This window comes from Falco naumanni, chromosome 4 (genome assembly GCF_017639655.2).
Source record: "Falco naumanni isolate bFalNau1 chromosome 4, bFalNau1.pat, whole genome shotgun sequence".
NCBI lineage: Eukaryota > Metazoa > Chordata > Aves > Falconiformes > Falconidae > Falco > Falco naumanni.
The window spans coordinates 111,053,779-111,079,912 of NC_054057.1; the positions used below are offsets into that span (position 1 = coordinate 111,053,779).

General features: G+C 39.6%; 1 protein-coding gene across 13 annotated transcripts in view; it reads right to left on the reverse strand.

Moving 5' to 3' along the window:
- The window catches only part of ATP2B2 (ATPase plasma membrane Ca2+ transporting 2), a 432,794-nt gene that overhangs the window by 183,609 nt on the left and 223,051 nt on the right, over positions 1-26,134 (reverse strand). For 12 of the 13 annotated variants that reach the window (XR_005827588.1, XR_005827589.1, XM_040592327.1 and 9 more), the window contains one exon: positions 1,903-2,387. Coding sequence is in view for 11 of the 13 variants with exons in the window: in XM_040592327.1 (XP_040448261.1) it covers positions 1,903-2,101 (199 nt within the window). In the remaining 2 variants the exon portion in view is untranslated. Of the gene's footprint in view, positions 1-1,902; positions 2,390-26,134 lie in introns of all 13 variants that reach the window. The other variant, XM_040592315.1, reaches the window with a different exon arrangement.

A 26,134-nucleotide genomic window follows, 5' to 3' on the forward strand; every position in this document is an offset into this window, starting at 1 on the left:
TTTAAAATTAAAAGCCAGCAGTCTCTTCATGATTCCAAGGCTATGCTGATTGCCACTTGAAGCTGGAAATGTTTTTCCCTAATGCACAAGTGATGAAGTGCACGTAAGGCTTAGAGGAAAGTTACCTTATCGTCAGTATCAGATATAGATTACTGCTGGAGTCAGCATGCCACACTAGTTGGATCCATACGCTCTGTTCCGATATGAGGAATTAAGTTTCCCTGATGTCACAAATTGAACAGATAATAAAATTAACAACTCCTTTGAAGTTCACGTTGACCGGATAACCGCCCGAATGAGTTGGCATAACTTTACTGAAGTCACCGAAGTGATCTTGGCTCACCCAGACTGAGACTTCAGCTTTGACATTCTATAAACTGCTGAGGGACATTTAAGATGCTGAATCTGTAGCGGGATATTTACGAGTTAGTGTTTATTCTGTCATGTAAATACAGAGGTCCTGCACTTCTGGTCTGGAATCCCCCAGATGTGTCAGGGATATGTCAGACTTGCTGCATTTTCTCTGAAGAGTTGATTCTGTCATGTGCAATAGCTATTAGGCCACTCACAAAGGCTGATGGACATCTGGAAGTTCCAGGCAAGTGGCAAAGGTCTCATTTTTCTAAGTCAGCGCTCCTACTGGGAGCAATCTCCAGGTAGGAAAAGAGGTCCTGTCAGAAGGATCAGATATTGGGGTAAGACTAGAAAATGGGAGAGATCTGTTATAAAAATGTTCCATTTGTCACCAGTTATTGTAGAATAGCAGATGGCACACATGAATGCTGAAGCACTATTGAGGTTGGCTGCTCATTTTAATACAGAATTAGCTTAAAAATCCTTTCCTGGAAAGGTGCTGTTCATAGCTTTATAGTTTATAATGCTTACACAATACTGAGACTGTATATGATGAAGTGCAGGACCACGAATTTACTTGAAGACCAGGCATTGACAGCTGCTCCTCTGGGACTCTTCATCTAGTGTAATTTATATCATCACACAACGTGACGCTACAATTGACATGTTTATGATTATACCAGTAATTCAAGACTAGAAATATTATAGACTCCAAGACTGTATAATTTCCAAGAGTGTTAATATTCCTTGGAGATGAAAATGGAATTCTTTGAATTAAATAGAATGTTACTTGCACTAAAAGAGAAAGAATTGGTGAACAGGAAAATTGAATGAGGAGAGGGAAACATCCCACCATTGTCAGTGTTTTATGGGAAAATATTTGGCATGAGTGTTGAAAACTAGACTAATGACTGATGATCGGGTAGAGAACTCCAAAAACACTCAGAAGAACAGATATTGAAAGGTTATGATTGGCACTGTTAAACATAAGAAATTAAGTAGTTTAATTATGCACACAAAAAAAGTCCAACTAATAAAAACATTGATACAGTCACCTATTGGTAACTTATCCAAAACTGTCTCTGGTAATACAGTAAGTCCATATTAGTAACTACAATGTTTGTATATTACATATTGATCTACAAAGCAATGTAATATGTATCTCAAAAGGTCATTTCATACTCTCCAGATGTCTAAATACTGAAGCAACTAGTCTTCACCTTCTTACCCCATGAGCATATATGATAAAGCCTCTTTATAATGCCATAAAAGAGATGCTGATTTTTTGGTCTGCCTTTTAAGGAAGAATTAATGCATTTAGCTACTTGAATAAACAGCTCTCCTTTTATTCTCATGCTAGCTTTAGCTATAGCTAGCCTGGTTTTATCTTCTTTCTCTGAAGACTCTAGTTTTATTATTGTTGGGAATAATGGCAACACCATGAGAATTGTGCTCAAGGTCTGAAACAAAACCTCTTTCTTTCATTATCCGGAGAGCGAGAGCGCTTACACAAAGTCCCCTGATTCAGCTGAAGGGCAATATGCTTACCTTCTGTTGGTGATGTCTTCAGACGTCTGCAGAGCCCCTCTGTTTCCCCATATGTCTCTTTAATTTTTACTACTGCTTCTGTTCCTCGAAGTTCCATGAGGGAGCGCAGTTCCTGGAGTGTGCACCCAAATTCTCCTGCATGGTTGGCCTCATTTCTTTGGTTCTTAGAATAAAAATCACTATTTGTCATGTCACCCATTGTTGCTGATTATATTGCTCCACTCGTTATAGTTGATACAATCTTAAAACTGTTTAAAAATTGAAGGAAAGGAATTTTGAATTCCAATCTAAGAAATTAAAAAGAATCCAGCGTGTGTCCGGTGAGCGACGTGGAGGGTGCCTCTGGCGTGCAAGGTGTCCCTGACTCACTAGTGGTCCGCAGAACAGCTGCTTTCAAGGCTGCAGACCAGCTCCGCTCCATTCACCATTTCCCATTATGCTGCATCCAAGCTGTAGAATCTACATGGTCATTTCTTCCTCTGGACCTCTGGGAACAAAGAGAAAGGACTAATTACAAGAGTGAGCGATAACGCTTTACAAAGGCGATCACAAATCTATTCTCTCTGTCATTGCAGGTGGACTTGTTATTTAAGAAAAGTTATGCAGAAACACTGTGGAGGTGTCCTGTCAAATGCTGCAGGTAGGCAGAGCTAGCATCGACAACAAGGATAACACTAGCTCTGTCTTAGATAAAGCTCTCTACAGCTGCAGCACCAATAGCAGTGTTGCTTACTTTAATCAAGTCCCAAGAGCACCCGCTAAATGAGATGGCTTATGAATATTAATAAGTAAGCGATTAGTCCAGCATGCTAGATGCACCTCCAGTATATGCTCTGGTTCATACAGCCACATCAATCTTTCATCTGACAAGAACAAAGACTCTCTTATAAAGCCTAGAAGGTAACAAAAATCAGTTGAACATTAGATTTCATAACGGGTTAAAGGAAAACTGTTTTTCAGTGCAAGGACTGGTGGAAAAACCAGAGCCACCATTACAAATTCAGAATACATTTAAATACATTACATCTTGCAGCCTTGCCTTCTGTGAAAGTAAGCAGACCCCAAAAAGAGATGAAACACAGGAGTGGCTTGGTTTGAACAGCCGGAGCCGCCTCACCCAAGGCAGCTGCTGGGCGGCCTTCCCTCCGCAGTGCCCGGGAGCCCAGCGCCGGGAGCCCAGCTTCGCCCTGGCTGCGGCAAACGGGCAAGCACCGAGCCAGTACACGCGGACACACACAGATACGCGTGTACGCGGAGGGGGGGGGGTGTGTCTTTTTCCTTTTTTTGTCTTTTTTTCCTTTTTTTTTTTTTTTCCCTCATGTGCAGTGTTGAACAAGTCACATTTGGACTATCTGGGAGAGAGTTGATTACTTGCTAAAACCAGCCTTAAAAACCTGTTTCCCCTTCCCATATTCTAATGAAGTTGGTTTAAATACTGCTGAAACCAGCTATTATATTTGGCACAGAGAGTTTTAACAGAGATTAAAGTTTTCTTTCTTGCCTCAAGAGGGTTAGTGCGCGTGCATGGTCTAATCTATAGGTCTCATAATAAAGAAGATCTTTAAGAGAGTACACCACCATCCTAATGACTGACAAACCTGTCACAGTCAAAGTGCGTCTTTTGAACTTTTTAGGTACAGTAATACACAGTGGAAATGAGTACACACATAAAGATGATCACAAAGTGCCTCAAGTCCCAAACCTATATTTGTGCAACAATTTTAATATGCCACCCACGTACAGTTAACATAACGTGTAGGCTTGGTATTTCCACTGATGCAACTGCATTGCCATTGCTCTGCATGCAAGAAGGATCAGGCCCACTGTATGCATTAATTCCTCTGCCCACAGTGACATTATCTGTTTTGGAGCAGTCAAATATACCTTGCAGAATTAGACAAATTGAACCTCTACCAGCCCTCTCTTCTACAGACAAAAAACTTGACGTTCATTTGATTTTTGTGGAGGTGGAAAAAGAAAAAAAAAAAGGGGGGGGGGGGGGGGGGACGGGACGACACGACATACCAAAGTTTCACTACAATATTACAGAATGCAATTAAAATAGCAGTCAACTGCTCCATGTTTCTTCTACCCATCCTATTTAGATATCTATTCAAGTGCTAAGAACTTCTGCCAACCTTCATTTCATATATTGCTTTTCAAGTTCATGAGAAGAGAAAAATTTCAGCACTAAATGTAGCTTACAGTGAGCAATAGAGAGAAACTGGAAGCAGTAATTAAAGAGGGTCTTTATTTGCCAAGGAATAGCTGAGGAGGAGTATTTTGCTCTGTCAACAACACTCAACCTTCCATGCTTGCACTCCAGACAGTATCCCTTCATTTCTAGATAATTCCGTATGCATAGCATGCAGAAAAGACCTTACTCACTATTGCTTTTATCTATTTTTAAACATGATGGATCAGTATTCTAAGTAGAAGTAACATCAGCCCGTAGCATTATTTTGGAATAAACTGCAGGACAGAAAAGCCACAGATGTCCAGTAAAACAGAGCAACCCAAAAGGCACTGAATCACCACAAGCTCCACTGATATGCCCCCTCCTTCCCTGAAATCAGCGTTTCAGGCTTTTCATGGTTTCATCTGTAAGTTCCTGCTGACAGCCACATCAGAAAGGAGACTCTGATTTAATTATGAAAAAGAACACCCAGAAAAATGCTGTGGAAAAATGAGGCATCAATAATCCTAAATAGCTAAAATAATAGCCTGCTATTTACTTCCATTGGGCAAAAAAGAATCTATTCCTAAGATAAGTACATGTCAAAATTCTGAACAGTGGGCGTCTAATCCAGGCATGATGTTAAAAAAACCCCACAACACCATTCACCTCACACAGGATTTATAGGGCTTTGCTAGCCCTGTGGGCTTTTTAACTATTCCTCTAATAAAATAAACATGGGGGGGGGGGGGGAGGGACACGGGGGACGGGACAGGACGGGGGCACAGACAACACGACACCAAAAAACCCAAAACAACCAAACCCAAAAAATTCCGTAACACCACAGCGAAAAGACAATCAGTATTTTCTGAGGAGAAGCAGCTACCCATTTCATTAAAATCAGTGTCAAAGATGTTTTCCACATGATTTTTCTGTGGGACGTGTCCAGCACCCTCAATCAAAGCATCTCTTTTGACTTACTGTGCCATCACTACATATTAATATATTTGCTTCTATTCTTACAAAATTCATTGTCATTTGTCAGCCGCAGCAAGACAGTGTTGTTGCTTTTTAGCATGAGTCATTTGCCTGCTTAATTTTTAATTTCACCTTCAATTAAATATTAATCAATAAACAACAAATATGAAGTTTACACTTCCTTCAGTGCTTTAAAAACAAATCACTTGGAGTTCGCGCTCTTCATGATTCACCTAATGTTACACCACCAGGGAAACACCGTCTCACGTTTTTGAAAGGCAGATGGTAAAATACAGAAAGCACAAAGCATGGCTAACATTATTCACAGATAATGCATCTCTCTAATCCCATGGAACAAGATATGCGGGCTTCATTTGATCCTTGAATCTCTTTTATGAAAAGTCCAGAAACCGTGCCAGGGCACACACCAGGTTAGCATGACTGACACAACCGCCTCACCCTTCCCGAGTGGTCAATATTCCTTTAACAAAAGCCAAGAAACAGAAAACTTGAGACTGGCATATGGCACTATTCCCCCATCAGCGGGGCCACAGGCTTTGCATCTCCAAAACAGAGTTACTAGATGTGGGTGAAACTCGAAGTCTCCTCTGTGAGAAATCCAAGTATCCCACTAGGTTTGGGTGCGGGGGGGTTATTTGCTGGTTTCTGGGGGGAGGTGGTTAGGGAAGGGATTATTTTACAAGACACACTCAAAACACTGCTATTTTCCAGATGTAAATATAGGATAGGTCAGCTACCAAGAGATCCTGATTATGAAAAACCAGATGACACCCGTATATTTTCAATCAAAATGACTGACTGACATTATTCAGGACCAGTATCACCCTCGCCAATCTGACTCAGACCTACCTCGGACTACCATACCTTTTGCCTCATAGGAGCTGCAGGTCCAGACATGCTGAAGAAAACTAAGACCTTCTAAACTGAGACTGATCTCTTTCTAATATGGACATCTAAATGAGGTGAATGGAATTTCGTACTCAGGATGCCTGCTTCCACTCGTTATAGGGCAAGTCTGCAGAACTAGTTCACAAAGGATACCCCACAGCATTTGAATCCCACAGCCATGGCCTAAGCTACCTGGGGAATAACATCTCCAGTGGTCAAAGGCAACGAGACTGAACAAAACCACAGGTTTCAGCAGCAGGAGGTGTGTTGCACTGGGGGTGGGAAATAGCCAGGAGATCTCAAGGACTTCTCCTTTTCTTTTCAGAGGAGCCCTGAGTTCCCTCAGGGCCTCCAGGCCAAAATTTCTCAACTTCTTTAACCCAAGGTTCACTCAATCTCTTTCAATCCAACAACAATCACCTACTGTGTGCTTCAGGGCTTTTAACTTATAATCAGATGCCTCCCAGGCACAAAGAGCCATCATCCTCAAATCCTGAGAGCACAGCTTTTGACACCATCCTAGCACACAGTCATTTTCTCCTCAGTTACACATATTTGGTCTCACCATTCCTGTGCCGACATACGGGGAAACCAGTCCTCCACAGACATGGTCAGCAGAAGAGAAATAAAAAACTCCAGTAACTGAAAAACTAATTTCATACACAATGTTACATTATCCTTCCACACAAAAGCAGTAGCTTTTAGTGAAGGTTGTTTCTTTTTATTTATTCTTAACAATGCTTCTGAAACAAGCTTTAGAATGAAGAAATTTGGGTAAAAAAATTCTTAAAATACAGCTTGAAAACAGCGTGCTGGGGACAAAAAGACAAAACAGCAGCCCACCTAGATTCACTTCAGGTAGCAAAAGACTTCACATACTAGAAAAACTGAGTAAAATACCATCCTTATTTTTCTCATTAAAAAGTCAGAATATAAGTCTTCACCTTGGTCTGGGATTTTGTCTGTCAAAGATGTCATGGATTCATGTTGTACAAACACACTACAAACTTGGATTATTTGTTGGTTGGTGGGTTTTTTCCAGAGTGGCTGTGTCTTGGGCAACAGGCGTCCATTCCTGTAGAGCCCAAGTCAAATATTTTTCATCTTCTACCTCCTTAAAGGAAATGCATGCCAATTAAAACAGAGGCAATTTGGATGAGCTAACTACTCATCCCAGGTCTGCTGGGAAAACTATTATTTGATTTCCCTAATCAGGAAAAGTCTCATCTTGGAAGCCTGTAAATATTTTCACAGTGCCCTAGAGTGATTTCCAAGTAGGTATGTATTCTGATATTTGATTTCACTTGGAATTCTATTGGCAGAAAAATTAGTAGCAAGGTAACAAACCAGGTTTCACCAGACCAGAATCACAAGACTTGCATTTCACAGTCCTTAAAGTTCTGGAAAAATAACAGATTCATGACGACTTCAGAAATACAGGATACATTCATAATTTGACTGTTTTCTCTAAACTGTCATCTAAGATCATACTAAGTCCAATCTCAAAATCGGATGATGAAAGAATTTCTTGCATTACAGGAGGAAGGATGAAAAGGTAATCACTTCTTAATGAGCTGGCAGAGGCACAGTCAGGGCAGAGAGATCAGCAAAGCCCAAGTTGCATCCACTCATCATGCAACTGGGAAGAAGGCATGAAGGTCTGGTTCCCCCTGAATTAAACTAAGGCAATTAGCGGTTCCCACCCTTCTGTATGTAGCATTACTGTCTCCCTTGGACTATCATTTGGCTGTAGATATTGCTAGCTGGTCCTTGGGACCTACAGAGAACCCCCAAAGTAAGGGCAGAGGGAAGAAACTGCTGGAAGTGTCACACGTCAGTAAGTAGTAGGTGTTTAACCAGATTCATCTATATTCATTGCATTAGAGATACCATTTCTTGATAAAATAGGATTGGAAGCAGATTTAAGGGAATTTTCCCTCGAATCCAAGCAAAATCTTTCAAGAGGGTTTCTTGAGACTACGGTTCATCGGACTCTGATGTGTGGGTAGCAACAGGCTGACAACATATTGCAGAGGATGAAAAATACATGGCAGATCTTTGCAAGGTGAAAGCATTTGAGAAAGAAAACCATAACCTGCTCTGCAGAAGTCTCCAGATGCACAAAATAAATCAAGCATGGCCCAGTTGTACCACCTTTTACAGTTTCTTGTTCTTTTCATGTCAAAGCCAAAATGTCCATCCATTTGTGAATATAATCTTTGCGGACCAGAACGAGCAATGGATTGTTTATCCAAACAGCCAACGAAGCTAAGCAAAAACGTCCAAAGATGCTCAAACTCACAACTGACTTCAAAGCTTAATTATCAGGAATGCACAAGGTGCAGAGGGAACTAAGGGAAAACACCATTTGAATAAAACCAGGTTGGCACCTTCACAAGTGTGAAATTTTTGTTGAGTATCTGGAAGTCAAGAGTAGATAAAGAAGGAGAAACTGAACTTTGTAGCTGAGTGTTGTCTAAAAATATTCCTGACTTCATCACTACATTTCTTAATGAATTTCAAGTTGCATTAACTCATATATAATCCATTCATGATGAGCACACAGGAATGAGACATCTGTACATTCCATCTACAAAATATTAGGATTTCTTCTACAATGCTTCATTCAGTTCCTAGACAGAAATATATTTCCGCCGACCCTATGATGACATAAAGACAATAAAGTTAAGGTATTATTTTAAAAATATTACAAAATGAAAAAGTTGTTGGTTGGTGAGGTGTTGTTTTGTGGTTTTTTTTTAAAAAAAAGGAAAAAAAAATCACAGGCAACTATCCACCATAATCCCTAAAGTAACAACTGTTTCAGTCCTTTCAGTATGAATCCACACCTCCAGTCAGCTTGGACTTCTTGTACCACTTTTGTTATCAGGTAGGAGAAATAAAAATTATTCCATGCCTCCTGTAAGATACTGTTGATTATTTGAAGGCCAAAAAGGCACTGTCACAAAATAAATCTTTATTAATGGGGCAAATTAATTTCCGTTGTACAATAAGCCAATTTACTTAGGACTTCTACCAAACAGAATCAAACTCTCACAAATTTGCTGAACCTCTTTTCCCATGTTGTACCAGTATATTGATGGAAACTTAAAACAGTTGTGAAATAACATTACCTCCAGTACCCTGTTACAGTGTACAGTTATTCAGTCTACAATTTGATACAAAGCCTGTGTTCCACCATTACTCATGTAAATGGTTACAGCAAAGCCAAATGAACTACTGACAGGAACAACGCTACTATTAAAGGGATCAATTCAGTCCCATTAAAGTCAATGAAATGACTCTACCAGTGACTTCTGGGGGATTGGATCGGGTCCTGCAGATGACATCCTCCCTCCTCTGACGCCAGAATTTCACTCTTTATGAATGTTGTTAGTAGACAGACTGCAATAAGAAACCAAATCATGTTTATTATTGCTCATCACTGAGCAATTGTCCGAGTTAGGAAACACTCCTGGCTTTGTCATGCAGCACCACCAGCGCCTGCTGAGCCCAGGGGCTAGCGGCGCCAGGGGCACGGCGCCCTGCGCAGCCCGACCTGCTGACTGAAAAGGGATCTCCTCTGCAAAGAGGTTTTTCAAGGAAAGTCTGTACTAGCCACAAGTTTTAAGAACCTTCTCTCATTTCTTGCAACTATTAACATGAATTTATTTTGTTTTGCTTTCAGTGACAAAATGAAAGGTTATTTTTCATTAGCTATTTATTCTCCCAAGACATCAATTCCACAGTGCAAAGCAATTACTGGGTTTCTTTTATTCTTTACCTTCCTACACAACATATATTCCTACTCTTTGGGGTTGTACTTTTGGCACTGAACAAACACCCATTCTACACCTATGTAAGCTTTAGAAAATTTTGTTTTCATGTGTAGCTGCATTGATTTTATACAGAGACTAAACACAACACAGCTGCTCCAAGGAAGGCCAACTTCCAAACTATGTTATCAATTTAATTGAAAACACAGCTGGAAAAAAGCTATGGATATTCAGACTTCAGATATTCAGATATCGTTAAAGTACGTAGATGTGAAAGAAATGTAAGTTAAATGCTCTAAACGCAGTAACTGACCAGCTAAGGCACATATCCCAGCACAGCCCCAGGATCCAGCACAGCTTACTGCATCAGTTACAGAGCTTGAGGAGGGCAGCAGGAGAGAGGGGGAGAGGGGAAAAAAAAAGAAAAAAAAAGAAAAAAAAGGCTTTCACCAGCAGCAAATACACAAAAGATGCATTATCCAGTGATGTGGTAGACAGATCTACTGATCAGGTACAAGCTCATCAGCATCATCTCCAGGACAAAATTTTCAGAAATTCTTCAAGAGGGCTAAGGTGCTTGCTTCCCCCCTACCCGACCCTTCCCCCCTTCCTTGTTTGGTTTTTTTTTTTTCTTTTGCTAAAATTAGTGTTATGCTATAGGCCATTATAGTATCAACCCAAGGGAGAAGGACGAAAAATACTGTACAAAAAAAAGCCTAAACTCACCAGACTCCAGTGCAGGTATTTACTTTGCTTCATTAAAAGCACATTATTGAAACATAAACACTAAAAAGACTGGGAATTCTACATCTGTCTTTTGTTCATGCATTTTACATATCACGAGCTTTCTTAAATCTAGAATTTGAATTACCGTGTGACCTTTACCATCGAGAAGATACCTGTTCGGAGCACACGATTTCAAGGGATTTTGAGAAGTCTCCACTTTTACAGTCTATGTGCCTTGTATCCGATTATATCTCATTTTAATCAGCAAATTCTCCAGAACATCTTAAAAGAAATAGGTTATCTAACTCCTTACAACAAATAGGATTTTCAACTTGATACAGACTGATTAAATAAAGCTGATAGTCCTACTCTGCCCCACACTACCAAAAACTTTTGGAATTTTGTGCAGTCTGTGTTCAGAAGGGACACTGGATTTAGTTCTTTATTTTATTTTTTTAGTCCATTATTAATTGCTTCATCATACAAAGACTAACTGGTTTCTCTATCTAATCTTCATACCGGAGTAGTAACTTGAAGTTTTAATACTACGGTAGAAACTGTCATACATGTGTCCTTACCAGGAGATATCTTAACCACATTTTACCTTCCTTCCACAGATTCTGAACAACATTTCACAGGTACTTCTTGTCTTAAAAATTGAAAGTAATGAAGAAAATCTTACCTGTGGCTGAACCACCTATCTGCTTTTTAATCGGTCAACTGCAATTTCTACTCATAATCCTTCTCTGGCCTGTTAAATTTCAGAACACCATCATCTGAAAGTATATCACGTTATCCCTCTGCCCTCCCAACACCTACCTTTGGGGCTGCTTCAACCCACTAACTGTTCTGAGAGTTCTTCAATGGTAGCAGAAATATTTCCAGTACCAGCTAGAATTTTGTCATGACAGTGATCTCAAATACTTAAAAGACCAGAATTTCATTTTTAAAATAAGCTGGAGATAAATGGAGGCCTTTCCGGAGAGCACATCTATACTTCAGAGGAAGCACAGTCGAAGAGCACTTAATGTGAAATATAATTTTGATGGATTACTTTTACTAAAAAGTTGATGGGTATCATGGTTTTCATAAGTACGGATCTATAGGATAACAGAGAGAATAAAACCCAAGGAAATCCATAACTGGTGGGCTGCAGCAAAAATGTATCTTGTTGTGTGTTCTGAACTCTGGAGGTTGACGGGCTCGAACCAAACCTTGCCTGGTCACTTGGCACTGCGTTACCTCCGGTCCAGCCACAACTATGAAACCAGAATAAAAACTGAACCTTTGTCAGCAAACACGGTATACAGGTCAATGGGGTTTGTACCTGATGAAAAGTTAGTGTTTCTTGAAAGGAAAAGAAGATAGGAATTACATCCAGCATGTTAAACTCCCAGCAGCTAACTATTTTACTGAAAACCCCTATTTAAATAGCAGTATTCCTGATATGGATGATTACTTAGGAAGTATCACAGTTTCTTCTAGAACCTACTGGAAATACTTTGCAACACATACAATGTATGGAGATTAAATCCAAGCGTTTTTCATAGCAAAGATCTTTCCTATTTTAACATCTAATTCCAAACTACTGTAGTATGATCAGTGTTGACACTCACATCCCTAAGAAAGAAGTTTGAAATTCTCCACAGCAACCCAAAGAAACCATTCAGGAAAAATAAAAACAAAAAAACGCAGGACTTGCTATGCTGTTTTCTCTGTTCTTCTGTCAGTATCTATCATATAAATCAACAAAACATCAGCAGTGAAAAGGGTTGGTTGCCTCCTGTTGGCGATGTCACTCTTGAAAAGAAGAAAATCAGAGCATATTAACAGACCTTTAACCAAAAGACAGGAAAGCCACAGCACAGCCGTACCAAACTCTAATCATCAATTGCTGTATTTAGATAAAAATGCTCTATTTCAGCCTCTTTCATACAATAATGTCTTATACCCAAGACCAGCTTCGAAACTGGTAGCAGAAAAACCCATTTTTGCAGGGGGAGGTACTCCCTCCTTATATTTTTCAGGGGTTACCAAGAGAGAGAAAAAAAAAATCCTTTGCCAGCAGCAGGGCCAGCCAGTGTGAAGTACAAGAAAACACAGTGGCAGCTGAAGTCAGACATCGTTAATGTCAGTCAGCAGTTGGCATATGACTGTTCAGCAGATGAAATGCTGGAGCATGATACAGTTCTCCATGACAAACAGCTGGCCCAGGGGGAAAAAAAAAAATTACAAAAATCAAGTACAAAAAACCCACCGCAGACTTAGATTGCAGCCTGTGTTTGCACCTCTATCTTCTGCCACCTTGGTTTCACTATCAGAGGCATCTTATTATACAATTAAGTAATGATACAAAGCCATGAAAGTACTACTGAAGCTTTTAGTGCAGCACCATTGGCTGTTAACGAGATTCAGAAAATCCAGCTTCCACACAAAATAAATACAAGCACAATAATGAAACAAGAAGAGCACAAACTATTAAAGAAAATCATCTGGTTGTTATAAAAAATGCAATACATTGTTGTTTAATGCGTGAATAGAAAGATACACGAGTGGAACTGGAATGCACAAATTTTTCATATGCACTATTCCCATAAAGGCTGTAAAAGAAAACTGCATGCTATCATCTACTTTTCTGAACAAACATATATTTTCTTTTTGTTAACAGTAAAAAGAACTTTTGCATTTCTTAAAAAAAAAAAAAAAAAAAAAAAAAAAAAAAAAGCCAAAAGGGATTTTTACATAAGATTAGACTATTTTGTTCTTGCGATAGGATGCAGTTCTTTGAGAGCAAAGAGACCAATTTATAATTAACAGCTGTGTTTGATGCTATAAGGACCATCAAAGACAGACTTTGTTGTTGTTATTACCTGTGTATTTCAAGGCAAGTGACCATTTCCATTTTGTCTGGATAGAACCACAAGATGGTTATAGACAGTACAAGGATATTAGCCATCCTGAATATTTTAATTTCGTTAGACAGGATTTTTAAGCAAATAGCTTTTAGACAACACATCTCATTGAACAGGACACAGAAATCCAACAGATGCCAGTCTCAGACAGACCAAGCGGTCTACTCCAGCATGACACCACTGCTTCCCAGCAGCAAAATACAGATCTGTAAAAAACACACAAGTTATAAAAGTTTTCTCATAAGCTCATCCTGCTTCCTATCTAGTTACATCAGGCACCTGCAATGGAACGATCCATGCCTTCCTTGTGCCCTCCTCACACACATGTGCAAACAGCAGTGTCCTGTATTCCTCACTGCACCCCTGGCTGATCTCTGTACACAGCCCTTACGTCAGACGCTTGCTTTGCATGCCGTGCAATTGCCATTCATCTTCTACAGTCGAGTACCCCAAACCGAAGCAGTGCTCCTCTGCAGAGGAGAAAATGACTGTTCTACACTGGACATGGCTTGTTCTTTGTCGTCTTGATGTCTAATGAGAGCTTTTCACCTCCTTTTGACTTACCTGATCATTTTGCACAGTTCCTCTCTATCTTTTACAGTACTTGGTAAGGAAATACAAGACAATTCCTATTACACTACTGACAATACCACTGCATTCTTTCTTTCGTTTTGTTCATACCTCTAAATTTCATAAGGAACTATGTCAAAATAAATTATCTAACTGCCTTACCTACCCCTTGAGATCAGTTAACTAAAATGTATAAGAAACAAGCCTACCCTGCTGCATGCCTGTATGTTACATTGCATGCCTAAACATAGTCAGATATGCCTCAGAATTCAAAAGCAGCATGCAAAAGTATAACAAATTTAAAATCAAACTTCAAGAGGTTATAAATTACTGAAAAATGAAGCTACCAGTATTTTAACACCACTCGTATACATATTAGAATTAAGTTCCTATAAAACTTCACATCTGTTTAAATCTCCTTTATGCCACTGAACTCTCAGTGCACAGTTATGCAAGCACCAGGGTTAAATAAAAATAATCCTTTAGCCTTGCTACATCCTATGGAAAACAAGTTATATGGTAGAAGACAAAAGCTACCTTTCTTCAAAAGCATATGTTTGCATTGTGCTTAAAAAACATCCATGTAAATAATTTTACAGTCCCACCAAAATGCTCAGCTTTATCAAATTTCTCTTTAAAAAGATTAAATTACCTATCTTTGCTACTAAAAATAGACCCAAACCTTGACAGCTTTGAATTCCAGCTTCAAATGCAAACAGCCTCAGCTGTGAACATGCACAGATTTTGCAGGAAATATTGATTAACCTGGTTAGAGCCTCTTTCCAGGTTTTCAAGAGCTGGAAGACAGCAAACAGTCACCCCGTCCATCCCCCACCCGAAAGCAAGGCGAAGAACCCCTACGTCTCTCCTAGCTTGCCTGGCAGGTCATTAGCTGATTTATTTCTATCACCTGCCATGAAAACCACATGTGATTATTCTTCTCTCTAATCAGAGAAAAAGAAAGGGAAGTAAAAATACAAGATAGAATCTAACATCTACCATGAAATTTTTAATCTATAAGAAAATCAAATATAAACATATGTTCTCCACAGTGATTTATAACTACGAACATCTTAACCGCAATGAAATAGAAGCAGAGCTACTGGAGAGATAAGTCAGCACCACATAAATCCATGTGAAAGGATGAGAGAGAAAAAAGAAAAATCCCCGCAGGCCTCAGTTGTACAATAGAAGCTGTCAGCCAAGGTCACTCTTAAGAAAGAGAGCAGCCAAAAAGGAGGTTTTAAATCTCAGTGGGCATTAGCTGAAAGACATACAATGATATTCTGCAGTGATTTTAAATGGGACATTGACAAAGGATTAAAAGTATATGTACTTCAGTCAACTCTATCAAAATGCCAAATTTTTGCTAGATGCTCCCTACACAGATCATTCCCATATACAGAGAATCAAGAAGGTGTTTTGGAAAAGAAATTACAAACTCCAATGTTACAGAAATTGTAGATACACACTGTATAATCATCTCAGCCACAAAAAAGAATCCTTTTCTACTGCAGACATCTGAGAAAGATCAGAAACATTTAACACCACTGGAAGAAAAACAAAGGAGTGAACTAAACCCACCGTATTAGGGTTGACAGACTGAGGAGATGGTTGCAGAGGACAATCAGCACCATTTGACTGCAACTCCTCACTGGCAAAAAAACACACCACCTGTCCCACGGGAAAGCACTTTCCAGGCCTGCATATGTATACAAAAGTTCACAAGTACCAGGCTCATTAATCCTCAAAATTCATCAGAAAGAATAAAAAGAATTTGGGGAGAGAAATTTCAAAAGCAAACTGTTCTTTATAATTCAGCTTTAAGGAAAGCATTAATTTTAGCAAACGGTTTTGAAAGGGGGGGAAAAAATCACTTCCCTCAAAAATGTATATGGTACAGACACTACTCTTTTTCTGTTCACAGCAGCAACATTTGGAAAACTACTTAACCTTTCTATTTTTATCTGGGTGCATTCAAATTACCAATAATGTACAACATGCTGTAACGAAACCACTGATGTAGGGTATAATTTTCCCTCAAGCACATTATCCTAGCTGGTGGCTCAGAAAAATAAGCTGATAAAACAGCAGCAGACATCAATTGATGGATAAAAAGTGATCACAGCTATGTAGAATGTTGCTGCCCAACCTTAAAATCATACAATTAGCCAAAAAATACAAGCAGTAGGACAGGACATACTAACAACCACACATTATCTATGGGGTCATCCTAAAAATCCTCCTACAAACATGTTTTTAAATAACCATCAAATTATCGCCTCATAATTTAGCTATTAACACACAGATTTATTTTAAAGCCATCATCGTGCCTGCTACTTTTATTAAATAGCTTCTTCCTTCTCAAGTTCAATCGGGATCTCATCTTAACTGTGATGGGCTTTTAATTTTCTGTTCTATAAATAGCAACTTAAAAATAAAATGTTCTCTTTCGAAACTATAAAGCTGTAACTTTCTTTAGGAGCTGCAAGGGGGAAAAGAGATTAATCTTCCCACTCTGCATCTCTGAAACTACATTAGCTATCTGCATAGATGGGGAAAAAATTAAGAGAATACGTAAGAAATAGGAATTTTCTCTAAGAATACTTTCTAACTCTATACTATTTTTCATGGGTACAGAGCAGTAATAAGTTATCAAAATACAGGAAATAAAAACTGTAAGAATTTACTTGTAGGTTCTGAATCATTCTCAGCAATCTCTTGCCGGTCATCAATACATAATAGACTAATTAATTACTTAATTAGCTACAGGATACATAGACTCCTATCCAACAAAGCCCTTCAGCAGATACTCAACATTTCAACACAACTGGGGTCCTCATTAACTCCCCAGCAAATGAGGGAAGATGGAAAGTTAGAAATGAGTATCATGGCACTCTGTGGCCATCTGACACAGGGATCGAATTGTTCAGCTGCTCCTCTTCTGTCAGCTCCTTAAGTAATGGCAGAAGGGGAAGGTGCAGACGAACCCTCCGCAGGCACTCTCCAGCCCACTACGAGCACCAGTAATGCAAGGCTACACGTGCTGCAGCGCTCGCTTTGAGCATCGTGCTGCAGTGCTGCTTTTGCTTGCAAGAAATTAAATAGGTAATGTCACGTCTTAGGCTGTCATCGAAACCAGAACGCCCTGACGTTGGCAGAAAAGCAAAAAGTCAGAACTTCAGTTTGATGCCCACTCACATCAACGCAAGACAGGCAGGAGGGTACTGCACACAGTGCTGGAGGGACCCGGAGGTGGGCTCTCCAGCGTGCCGCTCCACCCTGCCCGCCCGCAGGCTGGCACCCCACCGATCCGCTGCACTCCCAGATGTGTGTTCTGTAACTGTCTAAATGCCTGTGACCTTTCTTTTAGGATATGGGCCTTGCCACAGCTATTCAAGCCTATCTTTATCTAAAGATTGGAACACTGAAATGTGTTTTAATGAGGGATAAACTGAGACCATCTGGATGTCTCAGCTGCTACAGAGCATGATTGTTTGCTGATTTTAACCATGTCTCTTGCAGAGAGCATAGACCTGTGTTGCACAAAGTGCACTAGCTCAGCTTGATTTCTCCTTGTAATCAAATGTGTTGATCTAAAAATCTATTTCCAGCAAATTACTTGTCTGTTTTAGGAATAACTCCCTCCTTATCTCTTAACCACAGTGATGGGGATGAGCAGAGACAATTGAGTTGAAAAGGTATTTTTGTAAGAGGTCAACAGTGAGCTTCTTCAGTGAAACCTTCCATTTTGGAATATGACCACCATTTATTCACAAACTACGTTACAGGTGCTGAATTTTCGAATGTTGTATGAAGACCTAGAATTTTCTTTTTTGTTTGGTTTTTTTTTTTTTTCTTTACACACATTTGGTGTAAAAAATTTGGTAATGAAATTGCCGTTTTTGTACGGTGTTGGCATTAGATCAATTTGCATTTCTTTATGTACATTTCTCAATTGTAAATTTATGCTGAGTACTGGATGACTATACTGTTATTAAACTAAAATATATAATTTGTTGACCCTGTATATATTCTGCAAGATAAACAATAAGTCCATTGGGGGGGGGGGGGGGGGAGAAAACCACTGTTTTTCTTTCTTTTTGGTAGTTTAACTCCCCCTATATCCATATGGCACGGTCATAGAAGCGGCAGCACAGCACAAATGGAGCAGCAAAAGCCTATTCCCAGAGCTCCACAGAGCGCTGCCTTTTTCAATATTACCTAGCTGTTAGATAAGCATCTTAGCTTTACATCGCTCAAACTGCACCATTTGTCTGCAATTACCCAGCAATTTTAGCTTAGCACGAATCTATGCTACCGAAGGGGGGGCTTTTCTATGCTACCTGCTGCTCCTTTCTGCCAGCAGCACTAATCAGTGGCCAGCAGTGGGGCGAAAATACCAAACTGCACTTCTCTTTGCCAGCTGAGGTCTACACCTGATTATGCAGACCATAAAGGTATGACTTTAGTCTCTCAATTTGAAACTGTTCTACTTTGTAGGGAAAAAACCCTCAAAGATACCATATAGTTAGTGGTCGGCAAAAGAAAGTATGAAAATAATTCTATAGACTAATAATTGAATATTCTGTAGATAGCTGAGAGACTTATGTTTAATTCTCAAATTAAGTAGAACAGAGGACTGAACCCAAACTTCCTATGTTCCCACAGATTTTTCCACACCAGAAGACCACAGATACTAATACTTTGTGAAACATTTAATATTCTAAAATTTTTAGCAAACTTCACAACTACTTTTGAAGAGACCAAAACTGTGTTTGGAGGTAGAGGGAGTGGGGGAATGGGGAGGTGGATGGGGGATGTAATGACTTCCCCCAACACAACTCAGACAACACATGCTACCGACAATTTTAGATTGAAACATTCTGTTTGAATTAGTTCAAGTGCTGTTAATTATGCATCCAGCAGAAATGACACCTTTAACTTCAGATTCCAAGCTGATCTGAAAATTAAAATAGTAAAACTAACAACTGTTCTTGTAAGTAGAACTTCTCTAGGGATACTGAGATCTTAAGAAGTTTAGCATATTTTTAGCATATTTTTTCTTCACCTTTCTTCAGCTAAATAAAGTTTCTGGAGAAAAAAAATGGTACTCCATTGATTATACCTCTCAAAAAGTGAACCAACACAAAATGTCCTGGCTTTTGATTATAAAGTGATTATTTGAAAATCAAATCAAATCTTGTCTTCATTTTCTATCAGAGTATCAATAAATGCCTAAAAGGGAATTTTTGGAAGAAGTATCTTGATACATTCGGAAGAAATACCAACCAAATTGCCAGGACAGATTGATTACTCCCATTTTTAAGCTACATCAGTACCACAGTATATTGCTTTATTGACTTTTGGGCTCTTAATTCTTTCAGGGATAAAGGCTGCTACAGAAAAAACAGTTACTACAATATTTTGATTCCTACTTCTAAACCAAAATGGTTTTGATAAGTCTCTGGATTCTTCACGTCACACCTAAACTTTTGAAATTCTCCCATCATTAATGGTCATTGCAGATTTACTAGAAAGCCACATCACTTAATCTGACACCAGGTCCACAAATATTTGACAAGTAAAGTATTCCAGAAGAAATGTACTGCATCCTTATACATGTGGATACATCTACAAATGAACCAATACAATTAAATCTCTCCCTCTACAGGTAGATGTGGTAACGAGGAATTACCTGTGTTTTATCACATTCTGCAAAGATCCACGCTAGTGTTGAACATGTCTAAATGTAGCTAAATTCAATAATATTAATAATCACATCTGTAGTACGTTGTCTACAAGGTGCACCAATTCAATGCAACCAAGTCTCAAGCACTGGGATTTCCATGATTAATCTTAGACCAGTGTTTGACTCACCCCCCTGCATTGACTTAATACCTGAAACTTGCAAGTAAACAAAAAAATGTAACCCATTTGTTTCCAAGGTTTTCATACTAATCAACTCCTACATATTTCTAAGAAACTCAAATTCACACCTACTGACAACAGATGTATTTTTCTTAGTTATGTTTGTGCTTCTAACTGAATAATTCACACACCACAGGCTTAAAATTACTACACTTCTAATACTTTTAAGACATCTCTGAATCTGTTTTTTAAATCAGAAATCTTATAAGGATAATACTCCTCACCACCATCTCCAGAACAATTGTCCATTTGCCAACAACACTCTTTGCGTGTCTGAATACAAGCCCTAAAAATAAAAATATCTCAGAAAATTAGGCAACACTAATCAAAACATAACCTACGTCTCTGATTTGCACGCACCTAACCCCCAAGCTATCACAAAATGCATACCCAGTCCACTCCTCGTTTCAGTGAGCAACTCAGCCAGGTTGTGGATTAACAAGACACCACCTCTTGCTACCACCCGTGCAAAGTTTTTATCGGTGAGCATTTGAAATAAACACAGCTTTATTCTCACATGTTCATGTGTCTATTGCTGTGCCTTCTTAGAAAATGAACAGAAAACCCTTCCTCAGATGTGTTCCTTTATAACTTGATGTTTATCTTGCTTTTTGTAACTTCTTGCAAGAACAAAACTTACCAAGTTCTAGCATAAGCATTTAAAACACCACCTACATTCCCATTGTCAAAAAAGATTTTTAGCACTTGGGAGTCTGCACCTGTGGAAATACAGTAAGTAGAACAGAGCCATTTCCATTTCTGTAACAGCAACTCAAGTGACCTTCGATTAATTATAGAAATAGTGAAAATGTACATTTACCATTTAAACTTAATTAACCATTTTTCAAAACTGCATTCCCTGGTGTCTTCCTATGACTGCCAAAAGCAAGTACACCTCATTTTAACAGACTGAAAAACATTCTTGTAGCACTCCATGTACTCATGCTCTTCATTTACATCACAGTCAAAAGGCAATGACACAAGAAAATCTGCGTGTATGCTCGTGTTTATCTGTTTCTCTGGTTGACCTGATCTGCCACTTGCAAGCACACAGGAACGACAGCTTATTTGCTGACTCTGTTTACCCCACTGTCATTCAAGATGTAGTACGATGCTTAAATAGGCAACAGTCAGATTAATATAATTGAGGCTGGAGTTCAGAGTAGACAGGAAGTCCTGCCGGAATTGCAAAGCGCTTATTCTCTTATGATTAAAACATCCCCAGGGTTATATCAGTATAAAGATGCACCCGAATCAGAGAATCACAGAAGCCAGAGGACCAAAACACGCAAGCTTTTCATTTTCAGAATAGCTCACCAGTTTGAAAGGAAGAAGCACTAATCATGCAAATGTAAGTTGCCATTTTAATTGCATAAGAAACACTGGTGCACTTGCCATTCAACAACAGCTTTTTTTTTCCTCCCAGAGTCACATTATAACCAGAGCTGTATTTCTATTGCATAAGACATTGCATGCACCAGAATAAAATCCCAGTGCAGAGATGCAGAAAACCTCTTAAGTAGCCTATTTTATTTTACTCCAGTTATAGATGCCTGTCTGCTATTCCAGAACAGATTAGAAAAACTGTGTCCAAATACAACGTAAGAAAAGCAAATAAGGGCAAGTCAGTGACTGAAAAGGAGTTCAAGCCCTCAGCACCACAGGTCTGACTAGCAAAATACAGTTTTATTTGTACTGGCATCGCTATTCACAGTACAGGAAAAAAACATATGCAGATTACAGGTGGCATCCTCCTGTAGAGATTTGAACATTGTTGTCACAGATGGCACAGAAAAAATTAGAGTAATGTTGTTGTGCCCATTTTCTGAAGTCTTTCAGTCCATTTTCACTTAAGCTGTTCAGTATCTCAGCACTACAAATCCCAGAGTTTTTAATTTCGAATCACTTGTCCTCACTCACAAGCTGTCACGAAAGTCTGAAGAACAGTACTACAAAGAGTAAAGTTTTACTGGGGGGAATGGGCCTACTGAAGTATACCATCACATGCAGCGTTTCACAGGTCTAACAATGTCTGAAAGCAAACTGTCCCTCGAGAGAGAGCTGCGCTGCGGCTGGCACTGCATGACAGCTGCATCCTACCAGCTGATAACCACTAACTCAGTGTTAAAACTTGGTACAATGATTTAAGTGACATTTGCCCTAGAAATGAGCCCTCCAACTCATACTAAAGCACACAGGGAGTCACCAGTGGAATAACACAGAGGAACTATTTCTGTATCTGTGCAGAGCTGATCTTTGCCTTTTCTCTAGCCTAGATTTTGATTTCCCTCAAGTGATCAGCATTGGCCTAATTCTACTCCCATTTACATCAGTTGAAGCTTTACCATCAACTTCAAAGAAAATGGATTTAACCCAATGCAGTTCATTTTGATAAATTCTGCTTTAGGAGAGAAGGACCTCTGCTTCTCCATCAGAGGATAAGATGATGTATTTTTACAATGGGCTCCACAGCCAGATGACATTGCTGTGCCCTACATTCACATTTTGGATCTGAGCAACAGCACAGTTCTGAAACAACTCCCACAACCATCCCTTTTTATTGTGCTTTAGCTCAGTTCGCAAAAACAGCTTTGGTGCTCATGAACTAAATTTCTTTTGGAGGAAACAAAGTAGAAGCCCCAGTGCAAGTTCACACCAAAAGCATTCAACACGTACAGACCTGACACAACCAGAGGTCTCTGGAAAGCTTCCAGCCACACACAGTGAGCCCTTCCAGCCCGAAGGCTCAGGCTACAGCTAGTCCAACGTAAAGCCTGCCTAGATAGAGGGGCCTCAACGCTTACTGCTTCAAGCTATTGATCTGCTTCTAATGCACCAAATGACTTGCTGATGTAGATACATTTCAAAGTCTGGTTCTGCTTCTTATCTCTATAATCTTTTTATTTCCCATGCCATCCTAAATAATTCACTCGGCATTACTGATGTTCACGACCTTCTCTGTCTTATCCCCAGATTGTTAATTACATAGATTCCAGTTTTGGATTATTACCTCACAGCTACACCTCCCTCTTAAAGGGAATTGACTGTAGTTGTTTAAAATTCATTCCCAGAATTAACCTTCCAGGACAAGAGAATGTTTGTTTAGCAGTGCATCAACTAGTAATTTGGCATTAAGAAAATTTCCAGTTGTAAACAAGTAACATCATCGTCACTTCTGCATTAGGTGTAAGGACTACAGTCAGACTTAAGGACCTGCAAATTCACTATCAGAATAAAATATTGAACGCTACAAAACCAGACCTTCAAATAAGGGTCAAAATTTCAAAATCAAGGTACCTATCTAGCAGGAACAGCAGTGTTTGAGTCTTTTCAACCATTGCAGAAGGAAGAATTGTTACGTGGAGTACATTTGCAATGGGCAACGTACATACCAATGTACTGCAATGGGAACGAATGGAGTTGTACCAATTTGTTGAAAAAACTTCTCATCAGAGAAAGAGTAACCCCAACGCAGCGCATCACAGATACTCAAACAGGAATGTAAGTCAGCAATTGCTGTTAATGCAGTTCAAATATCTCAGGCTTTATCCAGCTAAAACTTCCTTTAACAATTATATCCTAAAAGTCTTGGAAACCTCCTGTCTGAAGGAACATCTCACCCCGCCAGCAAGCTGCTTCTGGATACAACAATTTATTTTAAATACTCCCCTTACCACCCCCCCACCCCACCCCCCCTTTCTTCTTTTAAACATCCTGAGCTTAGGAGAGAGGTCTCCTGGCCATCAGCCTCCAGCTCCGGAACGGCGGCGCGGCCCGGTCCCGTCTGACCCGTGCTGCTGGGCCTGCCCTGCCCTGCTGCCGCCCGCGCCCACCGGGGCCCCCCAGGCTGGAACCGGGCACCTGGAAGGCCGCAGGACGATAGTGAGACTTGCCCTGGCCATTTTCCCTTCAACAAGGGAGGGAGTACTAGTTACCTACTAGTGTTTATCCCTGTAACCTTTATCAGCCCACCTCTATGTTAACTGAGTACAGGCTTTATCACAGCAACTTTTCTTCTTTGTCCACAGCCCACCCCCAGCTATAGGCCACTATCAAGATGATTACTGGATGTATTGTTTACTATTTTATCATGCATCCCTCATTAATCCCACTGCAGCATAATTCACCTAAGGTAAGGTGACACTGCTGGGAAGACTGCTTTAACAACAGAAACATTAATTAAGAAGCACTGTAATAACACTGCAGAAACAGGTGTCATACACCGACTCAAGCACTCAAGATTAAGTCAACATTCTTTCCCTATTACCTTAAGTTTTATATAATTTCACACAAGTTTTTAATATAATTTCACAAGTTTTCCATTTACTATTGGAAAACTCATCTAGAAATTTGGGGCAGGTCACTCATTGCTGTTGCAAGCCAACTCCATAATCGTTTCTAAAATGGAAGAACACGGGGACCACACCTGTAACATTTTCTGAGTTCCCTACACAGGGCGAGATTGTGTGAACTGCTTTCACACCTCCTCTCCTGCTTCTGCACCGTCCACCCTTACCTGTACAAATTCCACTTGCTGGAATCAATTAAAAAGAACAACAGAAAATCACAAATCTCTCATGTTGAAGTATAGAAACATCAAAAAGGATGGCAAGGCAGCCACACTGAAAGCATAACCTCCCATAATAACCGCTAAGCTTGAACTGCCATTTCCAACCAGCGTTCTGGGACTGCCAGAGGACCCACTGACTCCACAGGTCCCATGGGACCGAGAGTTGTATGTGACTCACAAAAACACAGGCCCACACTTCCATGCATTTCTATTTTGAAAATTAACTTCAAATCAAACATGTCTCTCACCTTTTTTTTTTTTTTTTTAACCTTCTTAAAAAAAAACATAGGATAATTTAGGTTGGAAAGGATTTTTGGAGGTCACCTAGTCCAACTCACTGACAACTTCAAATGTGGAATAGCTTGCTCAGAGTCATGCCCAGTTTAGGCCTGAATTATCTCCCAAAGATGGAGATTCTCACCCCTGTCTGGGTCACTGTTCCCACGCTGGAACATCCTCCTGGTGAGAAAGTTCTTTATATTTAATCAAAACTTCCCTTACTGCAACTTATATCTATTGCCTCATATCCTTCTGCTCATCTCAGAGATGAGTCTGGGTCCGCTTTCTTTTACAGCCCTCCACTGTGCAACTGAAGAAAGCAATAAAACTAAACCCACCAAAGCCACCTCTTCTCCAGACTGAACACCGCCGGCTCGCTCAGCCGCTCCTTGCATGCCATGTGCTCCCACCGAGGTGGCCCTTCACTGGACTCCCTCCAGTTGTCAGTCCTGTGCTGGGGAGACTGAGAGTGGTCACAGCACTCCAGATGTAATTTCACAAGTTTTAAACAGAGGGAGGAAGTTAAAAAGAGTGGAGCTGACAGTTATTAAAAACTTTAATGACCAGATTTTGGCTCAAGCATCACAGACATAGCACTTAATTTCTATCTGCTGCACCAAATGGCTTTCATTGCTTATACACTGCCATCGTTTATACAATGCCATCATTGAAACAATACCCCTGAGAGTAAAAGAAGAGTTTGGATATAATTTCCCAAAGCCATTGGGAATAGAACTTCCTTCTCAGAATCAAGGATAAATTTTCATAATTGGTGCTAGGGGAACCCCCCCACACATTTTACATATAATGAAGCACATTTCCATTTGATCAAAACCTAAACCTAGAGTGCATTCTTAGGAACACATTTGAACCTCAAGGTCAAATGTTGCAAATGAAGACCGACTACATTTCTTACATATAGGATTATCCACATAAGAGAAATTCTTTTAAAAACTCTTTTCCTTCAGTCCACAAAATATTGGAATTAAGGGCCTTAACTCCCATCAGTGAAGGAGTGTGATACACTTACAAACCCCCATTCACAATGCAATCAAGCCCGCCTTGCTAGAAAGAATTAATTTTGATTGTCAGAAGACAAAACCCAAATCTGTTTACTAGCTTTAGCAGGATGCATAATCCCCAAAAATACTCAGAGCACTATAGATTTCTGCTATATTGAAAGTTTTATAGTATACAAGCGCATGCAATAACTAAAACTGAACATGAACAGTTAAGTTTAAAGACATTATCAGATTATTAGTTTTAATCAACTATACCTTTGTTTCATAAATACAATTTGAAAAATAAGGCTTCAGTAAAGGCATATACAGACAAACAAAAGCAAATCAGAGCAGCACTCAGAGATTATTAGCTCAACCATCTTTCTTTCCAAAGACTGAAATTT